Source organism: Xenopus tropicalis, chromosome 1, assembly GCF_000004195.4.
Source record: "Xenopus tropicalis strain Nigerian chromosome 1, UCB_Xtro_10.0, whole genome shotgun sequence".
Classification (NCBI taxonomy): domain Eukaryota; kingdom Metazoa; phylum Chordata; class Amphibia; order Anura; family Pipidae; genus Xenopus; species Xenopus tropicalis.
In genome coordinates, this window is record NC_030677.2 from 102,770,329 (window position 1) to 102,792,104 (window position 21,776).

The 21,776-nt window shown below is 38.6% G+C and overlaps 1 protein-coding gene across 2 annotated transcripts in view; it reads left to right on the forward strand.

Moving 5' to 3' along the window:
* Nucleotides 1-21,776, forward strand: part of ap3d1 (adaptor related protein complex 3 subunit delta 1) — a 69,727-nt gene that overhangs the window by 7,527 nt on the left and 40,424 nt on the right. For both annotated transcript variants that reach the window (XM_031905072.1, XM_031905068.1), the window contains exons 2-12: nt 8,951-9,046; nt 13,177-13,257; nt 13,385-13,465; nt 14,586-14,693; nt 14,915-15,044; nt 15,150-15,289; nt 16,737-16,810; nt 17,411-17,460; nt 19,095-19,144; nt 19,249-19,297; nt 19,857-20,002. In XM_031905072.1, coding sequence (XP_031760932.1) covers nt 8,951-9,046; nt 13,177-13,257; nt 13,385-13,465; nt 14,586-14,693; nt 14,915-15,044; nt 15,150-15,289; nt 16,737-16,810; nt 17,411-17,460; nt 19,095-19,144; nt 19,249-19,297; nt 19,857-20,002 — 1,005 coding nt within the window. The remainder of the gene's footprint in view (nt 1-8,950; nt 9,047-13,176; nt 13,258-13,384; nt 13,466-14,585; nt 14,694-14,914; nt 15,045-15,149; nt 15,290-16,736; nt 16,811-17,410; nt 17,461-19,094; nt 19,145-19,248; nt 19,298-19,856; nt 20,003-21,776) is intronic.

Sequence of the window (21,776 nt, forward strand, 5' to 3'; positions counted from 1 at the left end):
TATATATATCATAGATATATATCTATGATATATATATATATATCATAGATATATATCATAGATATATATATATATATCATAGATATATATCATAGATATATATATATATATATCTATGATATATATATATATATATATATATATATATATATATATAATCATAGATATATATATATATATAATATATCATATATATCTATGATATATATATATATCTATGATATATATATATATATATCATCTATGATATATATATATATATATATCATCTATGATATATATATCATCTATGATATATATATCATCTATGACAGTGCTGTCTAACTGGCGGCCCGCGACCCCCCTCTGTGTGGCCCCCCACCTGTCTGGCTGCTTTGATGGCTTACCTTTGAGTAAGCAGTAAATGGTATCAGTACTGAGATTTACTGCCCCCTGCATGGTTCTCACCTCAGATTCAGGCTGTAATCCCTCTGTATTGTTTAAAAATGTAATCCCCTGTGTTTTTCACACCTTTTAATCCCTGCATTGTTCACCCCCTGCAGTGTTCACACCTCAGGCTCAGACTGTAATCACTCCCATTGTTTACTTCTTCACACCTCAGACATAGGTACTGTAGGCAGAGTATGGCACATACAGCCAGCATAGGGCAGGTAGAGTATGGCACACACAGGCAGCATAGGTCAGGGAGGGAATGGCACACACAGGAAGGGTAGGGAAGGCAGAGTATGGCACACACAGTCAGGGTAGGGCAGGCAGAGTATGGCACACACAGGCAGGGTAGGGCAGGCAGAGTATGGCGCACACAGGCAGGGTAGGGCAGGCAGAGTATGGCACACACAGACAGCTTAGGACAGGCAGAGTGCTTCCTGTGCGTGCCATACTCTGCTTGCCCTATGCTGCTTGTGGGAGGTGAACCTGGCAGGGGGTTTGTTGTGGGAGTTTGTTAGCAATTGGAAATAGCCATTAAATGGTCCCTAAGGTGTTTAATTATGTACTGGGGGTTGCTCTGCTATCCACAGGGGAGGAGGAGGCATATGGAATTTAAGGGTATATCTTAATATGACATAATTCTTTCACATATGAATGATGGTTGATATCCCCACAGTAAGGATCAAGCATTTGGGATTTTGCTGTGCTACCACCATTGTGATAAAATAGGTGTGGTTTGAAGTGGGTGTGGTTTCAAAAAGGGGAGTGGTCAAAACTGGCTTCCATTAGTGGCCCTCCACCATGTATGCTAGAGAAATTCCGGCCCTCGGCACCATAGAAGTTGGACAGCACTGATCTATGATATATATATCATCTATGATATATCATCTATGATATATATATCATCTATGAGATAGAGATATATATATATATATATAAATATATATAGCGAACCCAGGGTGGCACTCTGCTTTAGCTCGGGTGCAAGGTAAATGATTTAAATATCCAAAAAAGACCAGCAACACCGAGTTATATTCCAAAGTGACTGATGTCACTTCCTATTTGCTGGTTCACTATGGATAAATAGAACATGGGGTTGGTTAGCATGGTTGCCTTGAGAAAGGTCCCGATGGGGACCGAAACGCAACGTTGGCTGTTCATGCGTTTTTAATACACAATTGATTGTTTTTGGAATATAACTCGGTGTTATTTTATATAACTCGGTATATTTTGGATATATATATATATATATATGAGCCAGGAATATCTTATAAATTGCATGCTTACAAACTTACAGTAGGGGGTACATTATGTTGTTCATAAGTTTAATGCATTCATTTTTTTTTAATCATCTAAGCCTCTTCATTTTGCTTGGTTTTACTGTTTAGTCAGACAAAGGAATTAACAAGTAGCAATATAGTAAATATTTGTGAGCCTTTTGGTTAAAGAGAGAGGCTAATGCCAAATGGGGCAGATTCTCTGCTTCTGGATGAGCTCAGGCTGAAAATCAGCAACTATTCTGTCATCAGCCTCTCTCTGTGCCTGCACCCAGAGACAAAGGGTCAACCCGGGTGCATGCACATGGATTTTGGCACTGAAATGCAGCTTGAGTGTTTAGAATCTGAAATGTGAATCAACTCTGTGTGCCTGCATCTGGGCCTAGGCAATGGCTCTGGGTATACTTCATTCTTTTTTTTATCTTTTTTTGACAGAGGCTCTAATCCTGAGACTGTGACAGCTAAAAACCCTACCATTAAGCAAGGCAGCACATTTGTTTGTCAGAAATATAAATAGAAGAAAATATTAATAGTCGGTTGAGCGCTAGAAAATTGATTCCTACATGCAAGCATAAAAACTGACATTAAACTAAAGTGAAACATTTGTTTACCTTTAAATTCACTGTGCATCTTTATTTTTCCTTATTGGCTTACCACTTGAAATAAAATTCTTAATGCAGTTAAGGCTGGTGGCTGTTTCTGTTACTGCTGTACAGTGATGGCATAGACGTCAAAACGTCTGAAAATACCTGTACTGAATTCAGTGTAAAACCTCCACTGCCAAACCATTAGAATCTCATAATAGTGTAAAAATGCATGAGAAGGAAATTTTGTGTGATTACACGATTAAAAGTTTTACCAGTGGAGACTTTAAAGTCTCTGGTAAATACCTATGCATTAAATGTAATTGCTATAGAAAGCAGAATTTGCTGAACTCCTGGTTGTTACTTTTTTAAACAATGTTGCAAGTGCCAGGCTCCTCCAGCAAGTCAGGTCTGTAAAATCTGCTGGTGTTTGTTACATTGTTTCAAACACCAGACCCCTCAGGGTAGAGAATAAAAAGGACAAGCAGACACTGCTTTTAATAGCTGGTATATATATACAAATAACTCAAAAACCATTACAAATATGTAATGAATATATATTGCAAAGTTGCTTAGAATTAAGTTTTCTTTTATTAGGCAAAAACTATTTTTGAGGTTGACGTCCTTTAAAGTAGATCGAATTATGGCTCTCACACACAGGCATTTTTTTTTTTTTTAAATTAGTTTATAAATAAATGCTTAGCATGTAAAAACACATTTTAGTGTTTCTATGCATTTTTCAACACAGTAAAATGTATTTTTATGAGTTCCAAATGCAACCCTATATTCTATTGAACTTTTAACAAGTTTTAAGGCCACAAAAATGAACATGTTGGACCTAAAATAATTAAATGCAAATGCATTTAAACATAACACTGAATGCTCATGCACACTGCCAGACAGAATATAATGATCAATAAGCTGAAGCGTTTAGGTGCGCTCAAAAGCATGTTAAACACATGTAAACAAAATACCCACGTGTAAGGGCCCCTAGAACTGCTACAATGTGAGTGCATGTGTTTTTTTTGTTTTTATTTCCACTAACTGCTTCTCTTGGGCAAATGTGTATATCATGTTTTGCCTCCTTCCCTCTGAGCAGTAAAGAAAATGGGAGACAACATTCTGCAGATCTTCATGTGTCTTCCTGTAGATTGCCTTTTCTAGTCTGCTGCTTGGTGGCACCTCAAAGATGTTTGCGCTGGGCAAAGATGACACTGAAGGGCTCCAGCAGCCCACAAACCAACTAGAGGCAATATTGCTCTTACCCTTATTAATTTGTTTGTATTAGGGCTTCCTTTATGATGACTGCTTTTTCATAAGAAATTCCCATCAGAAAGTTAACCTTTTAAATTAAGTGGTAGTTAACCTTTTAAATTAAATGTAATGCTATGTTGTAGAGAAGCTTTTACCAAACTCTGGGACTGCACTACGCATTGGATGCTTGGAACAGTGTAAGGGGAGGCTCACCCTGAATGCCATTAAGGGTGAGATAAGGGGAGAATGCATATTTGCTCTTCTAGATGAAAATGGTGTAAAATGACTTATATTTTCCTTTAATACAAAAGAGCCATAAATATCTTTTAATTATATCCTTATTAAATTTACTTAGAGATCTTATCAGTTATATATACTTAGTGATGTAATGTGTGTTATATTACTGGAAACTTGTATATTATAAAAGAATAATATTCCCTGCTGTTGTAAAGTATGAAGATATTTTAAAATCTCCTCAAAGTTTCATGACCTGTATAAAAGCACTTGATCTTCAGCCATTTGCCTTTGTATTGTTATGGAACTCGTTTGTGACTTCTAACATCCGTATTTTGCAAGAAAGATACATTACGCCCTGTAATATGTAATTATGTATTTTACTAATGATTTCTAAAGATTGCCTTATTGCTCTTTATAATTGTGAATTTTTAAAGCTAAGTTTTAGTTAAAAAAAAAAAAAAAGATACGTGGGCATTCTGAAGAAGTAAAAAGACACATTTAGTACAGTGTACTGTGTGATATAAAAACAAAAGTACAAATTAAGTATAAGCATTTAATGCATAGAAAATAATATATTTTACCTTCTAACCATAACTGCATAATACCTGCAACTTGTGAGAGATAAGGGATCTCTGTTATTAAAGCAACAGTAACACCAAAAAATAAATGTATCAAAGTAATTAGAATGTACTGTACTGTTGCCCTTCACTGGTTAATGCAAAAGTACATGGGAGAGATTTACTGCCCATGGTCAATATGCAATATCACGGGCAACAAATTTTCCCAAAATGCCACCCCCTTACATTTGAATTGCAGCAAGTAAACACATTACTTACTGTGATTTGACTCAATTACAGGAAAATGTGAAAATGCCTAGTCACCACAAGTAATGTAATTTACTTGTGGAGATTCAAATGTTAGTGAAGGGGGTGGCATTTTTTGAGAGAGGGAATTTTTACCACGCCTAACAAATTTCCCTTTGTGACATTGCCCTAAAAGTTGTGTGTTTGCTTGAGAAACACTATTATACCTTAAATAAACAAAGCTCTGTAAGGGCTATGGCACATGTTGAGATTAGTTGTCTGCTGTACTGCGGGCGACTAATGTCCTGAAAATGCTCTCCCACAGGCAACTATGTAAATAGCCAGTGGGAAAACATACGAGCCATTTTGATTTTTCAAAGTAGCCGTAAGATTCTTCGCAAGGCAACTTCAGAAAACTGCTGTCCCTAACAAGGCTTACAGTTTGAGGGTCCTGTCACATAATGCACTAGGGTCAGTATCATAATAAGTCAGTTAACTCACCTTCATCCAACAGATAGTCCCACATCAGAATCAAACTCAGGGCCATACATGGTACGGGTATAGCACCCGTTATCCAGAATGCTCGGGACCAAGGGTATTCCGGATAAGGGGACTTTCCGTAATTTGGACCTCCATACCTTAAGTCTGCTAAAGAATCAATAAAATATTAATTAAACCTAATAGGATTGTTTTGCATCCAATAAGGATTATTTAAATCTTAGTTGGGATCAATTACAAGGTACTGTTTTATTACTACAGAGAAAAAAGAAATTGGTTTAAAATTTCTGAATTATTTGATTGAAATGGAGTCTATGGGAGATGGGCTTTCCGTAATTCGGAGCTTTCTGGATGACGGGTTTCTGGATAAGGGATCCCATACTTGTATTGCCATACAGAAATGCTAACTATTGAGGCAATATGATGTCTGGCAATAGTAGATTATACATACAAATAAAAAGAAATGCAGTGAAGACCTTTAAGTTTACGTTTGCCTTCACTGCCGCGATTCAATTTATAGCAACTACAATGGAAAGGATTATTTCAAACCTTAATTATCTCAGAAAATGCAATTTCCTGTTATTCTCAGCCTATGGAGGATTTGCTTCCTATGGCTATTACTACTTGGTGATTGCCACTGCATCCAATTTCAACCTGTGCCATTTCCAATAGTGTCCCTATTGTTTGGTATTCTATGTAGCAAATAAGGATGGTGTTATAGCAGGGAAAATATATCAGAATAAGCCATTAATACTGGAGCATTTAATAATAATGTATTCTATGTGGTGAATACGGATGGTGTTATTACTGGTGGTCAATATGGATGGTGTTATAATGGGCTTATATAGCAGGAATGCTATATTTTTTAATTTGTGGCCTTTAATATTATGTTTTTTAGATTTTAATTTTGTCACATCACAGGAGCACATCTGCACTTGTGCTGAATATCATATTAAGTTGTTATCCTTTTGGTTATTTTGGGTTTCCATTTTGGCTATTTTTGCCAATTTCTAGCAGATGGCTTTAATGCTATGCTGCTGTTTCCGTTGATGGCATAATGTACTCTAAAGAAAATAATGAAAAATACAGTTACTACCATAATGACCAAACCCTCTACATTTATAATTAGTTTGTATGTATTTGTGTGCTCAAAACCTGTTATTCCATGTTAAAAAGTCATGTATTTTTATATAGCAGCAGAAATATTCAATGTGTACATAGAACTAAAATTCTGAGTACTCTTTTCGGTACAGATACTCTTTTTTTCTTTTTCCTTTGTAACTTCTATTCCCATTCAGTAGTTGTTGTTAAAAATTGTTACCTTAAATATTTGATGGCATCTTGGCCTTGCACTTAGAACAAATGTCATCCAATATAACACATGAAGATCCAATTCCTTGCCGTTATTTTCCTACCCGCCCAGTAATACAGTTCATTGTTTAAAATATTTGATCTATGTTTCTTAACCTATTAGGAGTTCAGTAATGATTTCAAGCCAAAACAGAACTGAATCAGCACATTTGTTAAGAGTGCTCCATAATTAATAAAAAAAAAAAAAAAAAAAAAACTACATGACACCAATCCACTTTATTTCAACCTACAGTTGACCATAAAGTCTTTAATAAGAAAGTGGTTCCACAGTTTTTTTTTAAGGATTGGCACCAATAGTTTTCTTTGTCAACAGTGCCTGAGAATTAAATTCAAAATAAGGGCTTTAAAGTGCACTTCAATATAAAGGCTCAAAACCCCTACATACTACTGTTGTTAATTGATGCTTATTGATGCATTCCTTGCCCCAACGGCCTGCATTCTCAAAATTGTAATAATTTCATCAGTGCTGTCCAACTTCTGTTGTGCCGAGGGTCAGAATTTCTCTAGCATACATAGTGGAGGGCCGCTAATGGAAGCCATTTTGACCACTCCCCTTTTTTAAACTGCACCCACTTCAAACCACACCCATGTTATAACAAGAGCTTTTAAGACCATGCCCACATTAATGGTGGTAGCGCAGCAAAAACCCAAATGTGAAAAGAATTATATTATGTCATATTAAGACACACCATTAAATCCATATGCCTCCTCCTCCACTATGGATAGCACAGCAACCTCCAGTACATAATTACACACCTTAGGGACCATTTAATGGCTATTTCCAACTGCTAACAAACTCCCAGAACAAACCCCTGCCAGGTGCACCTCCCACAGGCAGTTAAGGGCAGGCAGAGTATGGCACACAAAGGTGTGGGGTAGGGCAAGCATGCTGCCTGTGTGTGCCATAATCTTCCTGCCCTATGTTGCATGAGTGTGCCATACTCTACCTGCCCTAACCCGCCTGTGTGTGCCATACTCTGCCTGCCCTATGCTGCCACACACACAGACAGTACATACAGTGGGTGCCATACACACAGGCAGTACATACAGTGACGCAATGCTGGCACAGCCCCTACAGTATGAAGTGTGAAGAGGTGAACAATGTGGGTGCTTACAGTCTGAGCCTGAGGTGTGAGCATTGCAGGGGGTGAACAATGCAGTGATTAAAAGGTATGGACAGTACAGGGGATTACATGTTTAAACAATACAGGGGAATTACAGCCTGAATCTGAGGTGTGAACCATGCAGGGGGCCAGTTAATCTCAGTACTGATACCATTTATTTAGGGCTCTGGCACACGGGGGAGATTAGTCCCCCGCGACAAAACTCCCTGTTCGCGGGCGACTAATCTCCCCGAGTTGCCATGACCCGCCATCCCGCCGGTGAACATGTAAGTCGCCGGCGGGATGGCACACGCGGCGGGGCGATTTCAGGAAATCGCCGAAAAAGACTCGCAAGTCTTTTGCGGCGATTTGCGTGAAATCGCGCCGCCGCGTCTGCCATCCTGCCGGCGACTTACATGTTTGCCGGTGGAATGGCAGGGGTAGGCAACTCGGGGAGATTAGTCGCCCGCGAACAGGGAGTTTTGTCGCTGGCGACTAATCTCCCCCGTGTGCCAGAGCCCTTAAAGGTTTACACAAAGGTAAGCCATCGGGACTCTGGCACACGGAGAGATTAGTCACCCGCGACAAATCTCCCTGTTCGCGGGCGACTAATCTCCCCGTGTGCCAGAGCCCTCAAAGCAGCCAGACAGGTGGGGGGCCACATAGAGCGGGCCGCCAGTTAAACAGCACTGAATTACATCTTACACATAATTACCAATCATTTCACCCTCCAGAACTGACACACTATCATCTGCTTTATCGGGAGCCATTTATCTGCCTAATTGTTATTGGAGTATGGGAGGAAACCCACACAAGCTTGGGGAAAATATCTCCTTGCAAAGAGTACTCTGGCTGGAATGGAACCTATCAGCCCAGTGCTGCAAGGCAGCAAAGTTAACCATCATGCCACAGTGCTTAGTTGATTATGACAATGGCACAAGGAAAATGTTTCCACTTTTATCTTTTTTTATATAGTAACCCAAACACATGGCTACCAAAACATCACAAATTTCTATTAATCCGAAGCTGTAGTGCCTTCCGGCCATTCTCTCCTGAAAAGGTGGCAGTCCAGAATCACACTATGTGCCAGTGTCTGTATATGATCATCAGTAGTCCTTGTCAAAAGCACTAGTTATTTTTCACAAATTGAAATGTAAGAAATGGCAATGGGATAAGTGTCTGGTTTTTAGGCTGCAGGGTTCAGATATAAGAGAAAAATAGAATCACTCTACTAAAATCTCATTACTGAGTAATGACAGCTTTTTTTGTACCGCAAAATATGCATGTAGGAAATTTGCTATAATAATTGCAAGACGAACAAAACACAAACTCAGATTTACTAAACTATATACATCTTTGAGAAAATAAAATAATTTGAATCCATTTTTTTTCAGGCAAAATATATCTCTCATTGCATTGATGAAATTAAACAAGAGCTGAAGCAGGACAACATTGCAGTGAAGGCCAATGCTGTCTGCAAGTTGACTTATGTAAGTATACTCTATAGCAAGTACATCCAAAGTATGACTCCTTGGTTCCATGTAAGAACTGAAAGTAAATTGGCTCATCCGTCTGTTTTATGCAACCATGCCATATCATAAATTCCTTATTTTGATCCTTAGCAGTGTTTTAAACTAGTTAGATATCTAGGCTGTAATATGTCTGTATTTATTAGTCATTGATTTTTTCTTTATCTGGACCTTGAAGGAAAAGTATTGTCTGCTACCCTTTATGATAAAATACTGCTCTCTTTTAGATGGACGCACAGGCAGCTAATTCCATGCTGTTAATAAAGCAGTGTTTCTTACAGCGCTTAACATTTTCTTTAAGTGTGAGAAGAAATATGATGTGCTTTGCACAAAGTTGTTAAACAATACTGTTACTGACATTCTCAACTAGAAAAGACTTACAACAGATGCAGGGTCCACACTGTGTCCACAATACCAGCTGTTTTGTGCAACAAACAGGCCAGCTAAAGCTAACTACTGCTTATCTTTTACATGAGATGCAGGTTTTTATTGCAATCCACTCCCAACTCTTTTTGTTCATACAGTGAAAAAAAGAGATAATCTGCACTTGCCCATATCAATATATAAGGAAATGAAGACATACATATACAAAAGGAACTTCCTGTAATCAGGAAAAACAGATACAGACAAAAAAAACCAGACAAAATGTAAAAAAAAAAAAGACCCTATTAGACCCTTCAACTGTTTAACATGGGGTAGAAGGAAGAACAGATTTTCCCAAATATCAGCAAATTCTGGATGCCAGTGTGAAACAGTCAGCCAAGAAGCTGAAGGGGGATGTCTCCTACAATAAGGCAGTAAGTAGAAAAAGCAAGCTAAAGGTTTTGGAATGGCCTCCATTTAAACATCTTTGAAAATCTGTGAGTAGATCTTAAACATGCAAGATGGTCCAAAAATATTGGATAAAACATGCAAGAAAGTAGGCAAAAATGTCTGCAATAAGCATTGAAAAACTCATAGCTGGATACAAAAGGTGCTTACAAGCAGTGATCTATGCCAGTGGGACTTTTACTAAATGCTGACCTACTTTATCATATGTATTAATAATAATCATTTATATTTAGCACTAAATACAGTATAATATAGGAAGGGAATTTCCATTTTATGTAATTTGGCTGAAATCAATATTTAAGATGAAACTAGGGAAAAAATAATAAAGAAAAACTTAAGAATGTAAGGAATACAAAGCAAAGTAAAATGCACTGTGAAAAATGGAAAGAACTACTTAATAATTAATTGGGGTATTGTTGCCACTGGGGGATAAAAAGTATCATATTTCTGAGACAAATAAAAGCCACCATTAGCTTGGTAGACTTCTATTGTTCAGACTTTTGGCACACCTTTTTGTTTTACCTTTGGCACAGTATATACCTTAAACCTCTGTTATTTGTATTCATTCTAAAATTAAATTGTCAGGATTTTTTTTTTTTTTACATAAAGTGCACAATACATTGGGGTATGTTGCTTGTTTAAAGTACTTTAGAAACCTAAACATTCACTACACTGCAACCAGAAAATGGAAATAAAGCTGTGGCCCTTTTTTAAGGGTCTTGTGAGCCTCCTGGTTTGTTACAACTTTAGAGGTCTGCTTTGCCTCATTGTCAACTGAAAGACACAAAGTTGAGATTTAATTTTTTATTTCTAAACGACGTGTTGAGTTATTGCTTTCTTCCTCATGATACCATCTATTTTCTGAAGTGCACCAGTCTCTTTTCCAGCAAAACACCCCACTGTATGATTGTCACCACCATGCTTCACAGTTGGGATTGTGCTCTTCGTCTTAAAAGCCTAACCATTTTCTTCCATTCATAATCATATATATTCTGAGCAAATAGATTTAAAAGTCTAGCTGAGCAGTAGGAGTAGGGGTTTCTTTGTTGTATGACAGTCTTATATGTCATGGTGAAGAATTACTCTCTTGATGGATGTTAATACTTTGGTACCTAATGCCCCCATTTCATTATCCAGTTCCTTTGATGTTCTGGGGTTCAGTTGAACCTTTCAGAGCTGAGTTTGTTCAACCCTACAAGTAAATTTAAGACCTCCTCCCTGATTGATGCAGTGTGGGATGTGAAATATTTGTATAAAATTGTATGTAGATTCTTGTGGGACCTTCAGATTTTTAGAAATTGTTAGTAAGCAGTAACCAGACTTGTGGAGTTCCACAATTTTAATTCTGAGGTCTTGGCTGAGTTTCTTGAAATTTCCAGTGGTATCAAGAGCAAACAGGAAGTGCCTCTATGATAGATTCTTAAATACAGAGGTGCACTTCCATTTAACTAATAATTAGAACAGTTGGGTAAACAGAAGCTTCTATGAGTCAAATCTTACTGGAATTTTTAAGACTGCTTTAAGAGGGCATGTAAATTTTTAACCCACAGTAAACTAATATGTATGGTAAATTAAGATAAACTAAATCTGTATTTATTTGAAATGACCCCATATTGATATAAAGTAAATACTTAATTTGACACATGCAACTGTACCAATACCTAGATCTGATGTGTGATTAGATGTGTGTAGGGAACAGCACTGTGTGGAATGTCACTGATAAGCAAAGTTTATAAGACTTTTTTTTAAAGACATTTCTCTGTCCTTCAGCTGAAATGCAGTCTTTAAACACTGCTGAAAAAAATATTAAAGATACTATTTATCAACAAATGTTACTTAATGGAAAGTGAAAAAGTTAAAAATTTAAGGTTGAACTTGTTTCACCAGAACAAGTTTTTGCTACGCACGTCACCTGGCAGTTTTTTGTTCGCTGCGGTACTACTTTCCTACTTACCTCATTCTAGTTAATAGAAGACTCTTTACAAATGCTTTCAGAACTGTGCAATGCATTTGCAAAAGTGTACAGTTCTATTGGCTTCTTATTACTGTGATTGTGGTGAAGAAAGCAGATAATTTTGTTTCTTTTCCCTGCCCGGACATTTTTTTTTTCCTGTGGAGAACACTGCCTCACATGCTTGTCCTGTTCAGCACCTAGGCCTCATCCATTTGGTTCTTCGCAACCAAAATTCCAACTGGGGTTATAGATGTGTCTGCAAAAGACACTGTTACTTATATGCTTTATTTCTGTAATTAAAGGAGAAGGAAAGGTAAAAACTTGATAAGCTTTATCAGAAAGGTCTATGTAAATATAGCAATAAGCACTTACAGAAACGCTGCAGAGTCCTCTGTCAAAAGATTTGTCTTCCTGTGCCAGAGACACGCAGCTCTCTCCTGCTCCCCATTCCCTCAGGAATGCTAAGAACTCACTAAGCCAATCAGCAGGAAGCTTCCTCGTTGTCTTACACACTGAGCATGTACACTGGTGTTGGTGCAGGAGCGAGGCATTATGGGAACTTTCTTTACAGAGCACAGCGTTTTTTTTCCTATGAGGCTTCTGATTGTCTGAACGGGAGAAATATGGGGAGACATAAGGGCACTATTGAGAGAACTGAATGTATGCCTGCAGCTTGAGATTAACTTTTTATTAGACTTTCCTTCTTTAAATAAAAATGGTTTTTTTTTTTTTTTTTCAAACTGAGATAGGGCTGTGTCTACTGTATTTTTAAAGGAGAAAGAAAGGCAAAGTCACTTGGGGAGCCAAAATGTTAGGCACCCCCAAGTGACTTAAATTGCCTACCTTTTACCCCGGGCTGGTGCCCCTGTTCGGAGAGAACAGCACCAGCCCGGGGTAGCTGCAGCGCTTCCTCCTTCCTGGTTCCGTGCATGCGCAGTAGAGTGAAAAGCCGAACTTTAACAGAAAAGTCGGCTTTTTACTCTACTGCACATGTGCCGACCGCTGGCATTTTAGGAAAAGGAAGCAGGAAGGAGGAAGCGCTCCACTACAGGTACCCCAGGCTGGTGCTGTTTTCTCCGAACAGGGGCACCAGCCCGGGGTACAAGGTAAGCGGTTAAAGTCACTTGGGGGTGCCTAACATTTTGGCACCCCCAAGTGACTTTGCCTTTCCTTCTCCTTTAGGTCCATTTGAGCCTTTTTAAGTTTACACATGAACCTTTTGTAGGTTGAGAAACACTGTTATAGGACATGGTATACTTTAGTAGAAACTTTCATACATCGTCATTTTGTTCATTTCTCTCCCTAGTTACAAATGCTGGGCTATGACATCAGCTGGGCTGCGTTCAATATCATTGAAGTGATGAGCGCTTCAAAGTTTACTTTCAAGGCAAGTATACATTACTGGCAGAGTACTGAACTAATCAAATTATATGAATATAATGCATTTAATTGATTTGTTTAAAACTTAGTGAAGTATTGTTATAGGGAAACCTAACTACCTGTTTTGGTCACAGAGAATTGGATATCTGGCTGCATCACAGTGCTTTCATGAGGCGACAGATGTGATCATGCTGACTACAAACCAGATTCGGAAGGTGAGTTACTGTTAAATAAAGCTGCAGTAAAAGATCTTGTATTTCAATACAGAAGCTTAAATAGGTATTACAAACACTAAAAAATAGGTTTAGCAAACACTGTACAAATAAAAACCACTGAATCTTTTGAGATTTCAATTAGCATTTCAGACTTAATATTTAATTATGCACAGGGCCGGATCTGGGGTAGGCAGAAGAGGCAGCTGCCTAGGGCACAACGATTAGGGGGCGCCAGGCAGAAGCCTCTCCTGCCTATCCCTAGTACGCATTCAGTTTTGCGTTGCGCCGGTTTGCATCGCAAGCCGCTTCCCCCACACGAACTGCGCATGCGTGTCAAAACACACGGGGCGGGGGGGTGCGCCATGTAAGTGCAGGGGTAGGTAGCCATTCTTTTAGGTTGGCTACTTATGTTTTTGCTTTGCATTCTAATAAAAACAAGGGTTTGTGTGAGATGTGTAATATAACATTTTATTTAATAAAACCCAGTAATTATTGAGTAATTTTCTTACAAGATTGGAAGTTTTTTCTGGTTGCTGTTTGTCCCTGTCAGTGGGACAGGGGGTGGCAAATGGCACCATCACCCATAGGCCTGGCACTGGCTCCTGCAGTCTTAAAATATAGACCTGACTGTGTAGGGGAGCTTTACCCACCCATAGCTCACCCTCTTTGCTGCTCCCATATGCCACCAATCTTTGACAGAGTGGGTATGTCAGGTATAGACATTAAAAACATAAAGAAACTTTGGACCATTTCTGCTTTGGGTTAGGCAAATGTAAAAAGACTTGAAGAGCAACACAAGCATCATAAAAGTTCATGGAGGTGCCAAATAAAGGCTAATATTGGCTATTTGGTAGCCGCTATGCACACAGCTTAGAGGAGGCTTTATTTTGTAGTAAATCACGTTTTTATTCAAAAATTTAAAAATAACTACCTGGTTTGGGGCACTGAGAGCAACATCCAAGGGGTTGGTGAGCAACATGTTGCTCACGAGCCACTGGTTGGGGGATCCCTGCCCTAAGTAATAGTTTTGGGGGTTTTTTTGTATTTTTACTTTGCAACACAAGTTGCAGTACTACCAACTTTACAACTGCACTGACCTTACACCTTTTTTTTATTGCAGGATCTAAGCAGCCCTAACCAGTATGATACTGGGGTTGCCCTGACTGGGTTATCTTGCTTTGTCACTCCTGATCTGGCCAGAGATCTTGCAAATGATATTATGACACTGGTAAGTATACAAATACATTTGGACAAATAGTTACAGTGATATACAGTGTATAAATTAAGCCAGCCCAAAAGTGAGTTTATATATCTGACCCCTAAACTCAGTCCTGCATAACCTAGCTTCTCTTGCAAATTTCATCTACCAGTGCTTATAGAAGATAAATCCCTGCTGCCAATTTTAATATGATTCTATTGACATTTCATATCTAAATAATTTTGTTGCAGATGTCCCACACCAAGCCTTACATTAGAAAAAAAGCTGTTTTAATCATGTACAAAGTATTTCTGAAGTACCCAGAATCACTGCGTCCTGCTTTCCCACGCCTAAAAGAGAAACTGGAGGATCCCGATCCAGGTAAACACAAATACTAACAATGTTTGTTATTCAGATTATTTATTTCACCAAAATTTGAGGTATACAGGCTTTTTTTATATACTTGTGTTCCTAACTCTTTCCAAGGTGTACAGTCTGCAGCAGTGAACGTTATCTGTGAGCTGGCACGGCGAAATCCTAAAAATTATTTATCCCTTGCCCCCTTGTTCTTCAAGCTAATGACCTCGTCCACCAACAACTGGGTCCTTATTAAAATAATCAAACTGGTAAGCACAAGAATTTACACCTTTCCTTATTAACAACTTCAACACAAAGTGTTTAATTCACACCCCCACTTCATAAGTGAGGAATGAAGTGGTAAATTATTTCTCTAGAGGCTGGATTTTTCTAGCTTTTTAATTTGTCTGAGAAAAACTGTAGTTTTGCTTTTAACCCTTTTCTAGTTAGATTTCTTTACAATTTCTTAATGTACAGAGTTCTGGTTAGTTTATTGATTTATTCTTTATTGACTAATATATGGTGTTTTGTGCTTATTTCATTGCATCTTTTCTCCAGGCTAAAATAGCTGAAAAAAGGCCAGGAATTGTCTTGCATAACATGCCCCATTTACCATTACCTTTTAGGCAGGTGTTAGGCAGACTAATTTGAGTATTTGGCTCAAGGGCCAAAGAATCTGATCCAACTGCTGGGCATAGGCGCCGTCGGACCGAGGGCCACATCAACAATCCAGTGCAGTCCCCAATCTGAAAAAGCTGCCTTATCAAGATTTGTTACATTTTTTTGAAGGTGTTTCTTCTCTAATGGTTACCTAAATTATTTAGGGATATTCTTCTCATTGGTTAAAAGGAAAGCTCTACACAAAATTCTCAGAAAAATAGTAAAACTTAAAAACCCTCTCTGAAGTAGTTGCAAAAGTATTTATTAGTTGATTTTATAGAAAACTATCTTTAACTCTTTAGTAAATATGCCCTATAACGCATTATAATAAGCACTATTTCCTATTTTAGAGTGTAATTAATGCTGCATCGTAGGCTCAAAACACCACCAGTGGAGAGAACAGTACTACCCAATGCCACTCCTTATCACTTAGTAGCGACAAGAATTTCATCTACCTGCACACACAGAAGGAGAAAATGTGTTTGACATAATCCTAAGGTCTAAACTACACAGGGAATTTTAATCAGATTTTTGGCATTCTACAAAATCTTATTGCCCCCTGCTGTATTTTAAATTGGATCTGGACTAAAGCCTAACTAAAGAACTAGGCTAGAAATGTTGTACATTATGTGTTGGGCCTCTGTACCAGCCCAAGGCAACCACAGCTCTTTAGCAGGGGTGGTCTGTGCCTCCAAAGATGCCCCAGTAGCTCCTCATCTTCTCTCTGCTGGTTCACTGCACATGCTCTGTGCTGCTGTTAGTTACTGAGCTTAGGGGCGGACTCACAATATACTGTATATATAGAATATAATGTCACAATATAAGTATAATTAGTAAATAATACAATTTATTATTATGTGAGACACACTTTTCAGGCTAACTGGTGGTGCTGTGAGGGGGGCCATTGAAGGGAGCCTGTGGTTGGAGTTAGGTTTCCATCCCACTAAAAGCAGCCATACGTGGCTGTCCCCCACACAGTGTTGTACCATTAGTAGTACTAACAGATATGTGAGGGTTGACTGTATAGTACTTTTCTATTTTGTTCCTTTGTTTTAGTTTGGTGCACTTACCCCTTTGGAGCCTAGACTTGGGAAGAAATTGATTGAACCTTTAACTAATTTGATACACAGGTAAGATTCTTTTAGAGAATGTTAAGCAATTTTTTTTTTTTTTTTTTTTTTAACGAGTTTTTAGAATAATTTTAAATCCACAATCTGTATGATATTTTGCCAGTTGCCTACCTGTGCAAAATCTAGGAAAGCAACATTTTGCAAATGTGTTTTTTTTTTACCCATTATAGTTCAGTTATATGTGATTTTTGATAAATGAGTTTATAGGATCAATGCAAAAAATCAGATTATATAATACACATAAACCAAAATGATGCATTTTTAGATTGATGACAAAAGAGTCAGTAAAACAAGTGTTATATGAAACCAAGCTTGAAGTTTGTAATGACATGTAACTCCTTGACTCCTAGTGTAGATAATATGTTATTACATTTTATGTAAATAAATCTAGATTGTATAGAAAGATAGTGTATATAAATATTTTAAGCACCGAGGTTTTCTGTATCAAAATCTGTCACTTTTAATGTCTGACACCATTTTTTTCCTTCCTGTTCTCCTCCAATTTTTCTCACCTCTCTCTTCCCACTGTCTTGGTGCTGAACATAAGTTTCTTGCCTTATGCATCTTTGCATTTTCTAACCAACTGTTTGTCTTTTACAGCACATCTGCAATGTCCCTCTTGTATGAGTGTGTGAACACTGTTATAGCAGGTATATTATATTTGTCTGGCATCAAGTCTTTAAAACAGTTATCCATTAAATAATTTATTTTACTGCAGACACAAGTAAACCAATCAGTTGGATTGCCAAGCATTATTGCTGTTGTGCAGTGCTGAGTGAAATAGTGTTTTGAGTCTTGATTCTCCCTTGGAGCACTCATTTGTACTGTACAATAAGTAACGATGAATGGCTATGACAACTATTCCTGCTACTTCCAGAAAGGACATGTCAACCATGGGATTTAAATTTCAGTGCACTGGAGGCAGTGCACAAAACAGCTGCATAAAACATCTCATTTCCTTACACACTAGACCACTGTTGTCCACCTCTTTCCGAGCAGTGGAATATTTATGTTTTACAACAAGTCCAAGAGCTGGGGATGATGGTATGCAAAAAGTCTCTGAAACTAGTGCAATGTCTGGGGTCCAAAAAATACCCTAGAGAGTCCCATTTTTCATAAATATGCTTGGTCTAAGAGGATTTCTTTTTTTGTTGCTTATTTTATCTGTTCTTTTGTATCAAGATCATTGTCAACTGAATAGCCACTAGGCGTTGGACTGTTTTATTCATCCAAAAAGTTCAATCAGCTTTAACAGTAAATATGATGGGAGGGTACAAAAGCGGAGAAGGGTGCTGTCATCCGTGGTTAAGCATGAAATTGCCTTGAAAGCTTTTCTTTCCACTGTCCATGAGTCAACAGACTTGATCCTATTTTACTCCTTTGCATTGTTGGTCCTCCCTCTTGAGCTTGTCTCCATTACTCCCTGGGTACCTAGATAACCCATTTTTTACATGTTGCATTTATGCACTGTAAATTGGGCACCTCTAGGGCTTTTAGCAGCACGGGCCGGTAGGAGGCAAATTTTTTTTTTTCCACGGACCGAGGGGGGCGGGGCGCAGCGCGTAATGCATGCGACGCGCTGGGGAGGTGCGCTGCGGCCCACTGCCCTGCTGTCCACGGCCCGGAACTGGTCCGCGGCCCGGCAGGTGGGGGCCCCTGCTCTAGGGTACCTCTTTCCTGTAAGAGGTAAGACAGTTATAGGAAACTTTTCAAAGAGTTGGGATTGCTCCCTTCAGTTTCTTCATGTAAATTCTTTTTATTGTCCCAACTAGGCGTCTGTTCTATTTTTTCTGTGTAGTTTATTTTCTTGACTTTATATTTACTTTCAAGTTTATTTTTTCTTATCTAGAGAAAGCAGCTGTAACTGCTTACTGCATAACCCATTTTCCCTAATAGGGATTTAGTTTGGTATAGTACTTTATTTCTAAAATCTCCCTAGAGGCTCAAGATTCCACTAATACACTCAACAGTTTTCTGCAAGTAGCCCTTAGTAAGGCAATGAAGTGGTGTAGCCACCATCTTTGACCTTGAGAACTGCTATTTTGGGTATGCATTCTTTTCTTTCTTTCTTTTTTTTCTCTCTATTGTGTCTTCTGCCTCCTATAGTGGGAATTAGATACCTGCCATTATATGTTTAAAATAGTCTAATTGTCCTTTTCAGTGCAGCCTGTTTGCCAGGTTTTCAATCAAGTTATCCAATCAAGGGAAGGCATATCTATTCTAGTTTTGTTTTATTTAAGTTACTGTTAATTAAGTGTTTAAATGTTTGTTCTTATATCCGCAGTTTTAATATCACTTTCATCAGGAATGCCTAACCACAGTGCCAGTATACAGGTATCTCTTGTATTTCTTGTTGCTGGACCTTTTGCATAATAAGGAGATTTTTTTTAGGGGTGTACCTTGAAAATTTATTCCATTTTCAATATTAATTCTTGCAGCTCTGTGTGCAGAAGTTAAGGATTCTAATAGAAGATTCAGACCAGAATTGTAAGTACAAAATATTCATTTAATTTTATGTTGCTCCAGCTTATCAGAGGGAATTTACACACTGATTGCCTGTAAGGCCCAGATGAATGTTTCACAGCACCATATTACTTGTTATCATTTAACATAACTTTCTAAAGGGTACACCAAGCTATCTAGTAAAATGTTACACTTGATTTATGCAGCAGGATTCAGTTTAAACTTATTTACTTCCTTGATTTCTGCAACACTGTAAATATTTATGCTATCTACACTTTCATTTGAATTGTGTCAATGTAGACATAGCTAGGAGGTAGGCTTTAAAGAGCTTATGGTAAGACATTGAATACAGTAGAACCCCCATTTAATTTTTTTCAGAGGACCAGGAAAAAATGTGTAAAACATGTGAAAATGTAAAACTGGGGAAATTAATTATATATTGGTGGGGCCACAAAAATAGTTTAAAATGAGGGAAAACATAAAATCAGGCTATGTAACATTGAGGTTTTACTGTATTTAAATTATTAATATAATAATTATAAGGAGTTAATGGCTATAACTAATTTGGATCCTCTATCCACAGTGAAATACCTGGGTTTATTAGCCATGTCAAAAATCCTAAAAACGCATCCCAAATCGGTGCAGTCCCACAAAGACCTTATCTTACAATGTCTGGATGACAAGGATGAGTCAATTAGACTGCGAGCACTTGATCTTCTTTACGGAATGGTATGTGACTGGATTAAGCACACCTAGCAACATATGAATGTCATGGGCCCACTACAAAAATCTAATATAAACTGGGTACAATAAAGCAACATTTATCTTTTCAACCACTATTAAATCAAGTATTACACACCACAGTTGAAACAATGTATTGCATTACACCAGTGAAAACCTATGTTAATGGATAACATGGTATGTATTTGGATTAACAGTACTTAGATATACAAAAGTCCAATATGCAGGAGGATTATCTGTGTTCTGGTAATCTGATTGTCTTCCTTGCAAAGACCTAACATCTAGTACAGTGCTGTCCAACTGGCTTCCCATCCCCCCCTCTGTGTGGCCCCCCACCTGTCTGACTGCTTTGATGGCTTAACTTTGTGTAAGATTTAAATGGTATCAGTACGGAGTTTAACTGGCCCCCTCCTGCATGGTTCTCACCTGAGATTCAGGCTGTAATCCCCCTGTATTGTTTAAAAATGTAATCCCCTGTACTGTTCACCCCTTTTAGTCTCTGTATTGTTCACCCCCTGCATTGTTCACACCTCAGGCTCAGGCTGTAATCACCCACATTGTTCTCCTGTTCACACCTCAGACATTGTATGTACTGCCTGGCCTATGCTGCCTGTCTGCATAGGGTAGGCAGAGTATGGCAGATAGTTAGCATAGGGCAGGGAGGGTATGGCACACACAGGCAGCATAGGCCAGGGAGGATATGGCACACACAGGCAGGGTAGGGCAGGCAGAGTATGGCACACACAGGCAGCATAGGACAGACAGAGTGTGGCACACACAGGCAGGGTAGGGCAGAGTATGGCACACACAGGCATCATAGGGCAGGCAGAGTATGGCACACACAGGCAGCATAGGGCAGGCAGAGTATGGCACACACAGGCAGCATAGGGCAGGCAGAGTATGGCACACACAGGCAGCATAGGGCAGGCAGAGTATGGCACACACAGGCAGCATAGGGCAGGCAGAGTATGGCACACACAGGCAGCATAGGGCAGGCAGAGTATGGCACACACAGGCAGCATAGGGCAGGCAGAGTATGGCACACACTGACAACATAAGACAGGCAGAGTGCTTCCTGTGTGTGCCATACTCTGCCTACCCTATGCTGCCTGTGGGAGGTGAACCTGGCAGGGGTTTGTTTTGGGAGTTTGTTAGCAGTTGGAAATAGCGATTAAATGGTCCCTAAGGTGTGTAATTATATGCTGGGAGGAGGCATGTGGATTTAAGGGTACGTCTTAATATGACATAATATAATTCTTTCACAAATGAATGATGGTTGATATCCCTGCAGTGAGGACGAAGCATTTGGGTTTTTGCTGCACTACCACCATTGTGATAAAATGGGCGTGGTTTGAAGTAGGTGTGGTTTAAAGGGGGAGTGGTCAAAACTGGCTTCCATTAGCGGCTCTCCACCATGTATGCGAGAGAAATTCCGGCCCTCTGCACCGCAGAAGTTAGACAGCACTGATCTAGTAGATAAAATTTTCCAGTTTGTCCTATTTAGCTCAAGAAATTAAAAAAAAACATAGATTTTTCATGATTAAAACAATATAATTATTGAAGTCATGTTGAAAAGGGGGAATACTGCTCTTTTCATGGCGCAGTTAATAATAAGTGATCTAATGGAACTTTTTGTAAACAGTGCTGGGCTGTGGTGTTGAAGTGGTCACCTGCTCAAGATCTACTGATAGATTGTGAACTGCATTTTGTGCACTTAGTGTTTGTTTTATAGTTTTATTGTGCATGTTTATTAAATAATGTT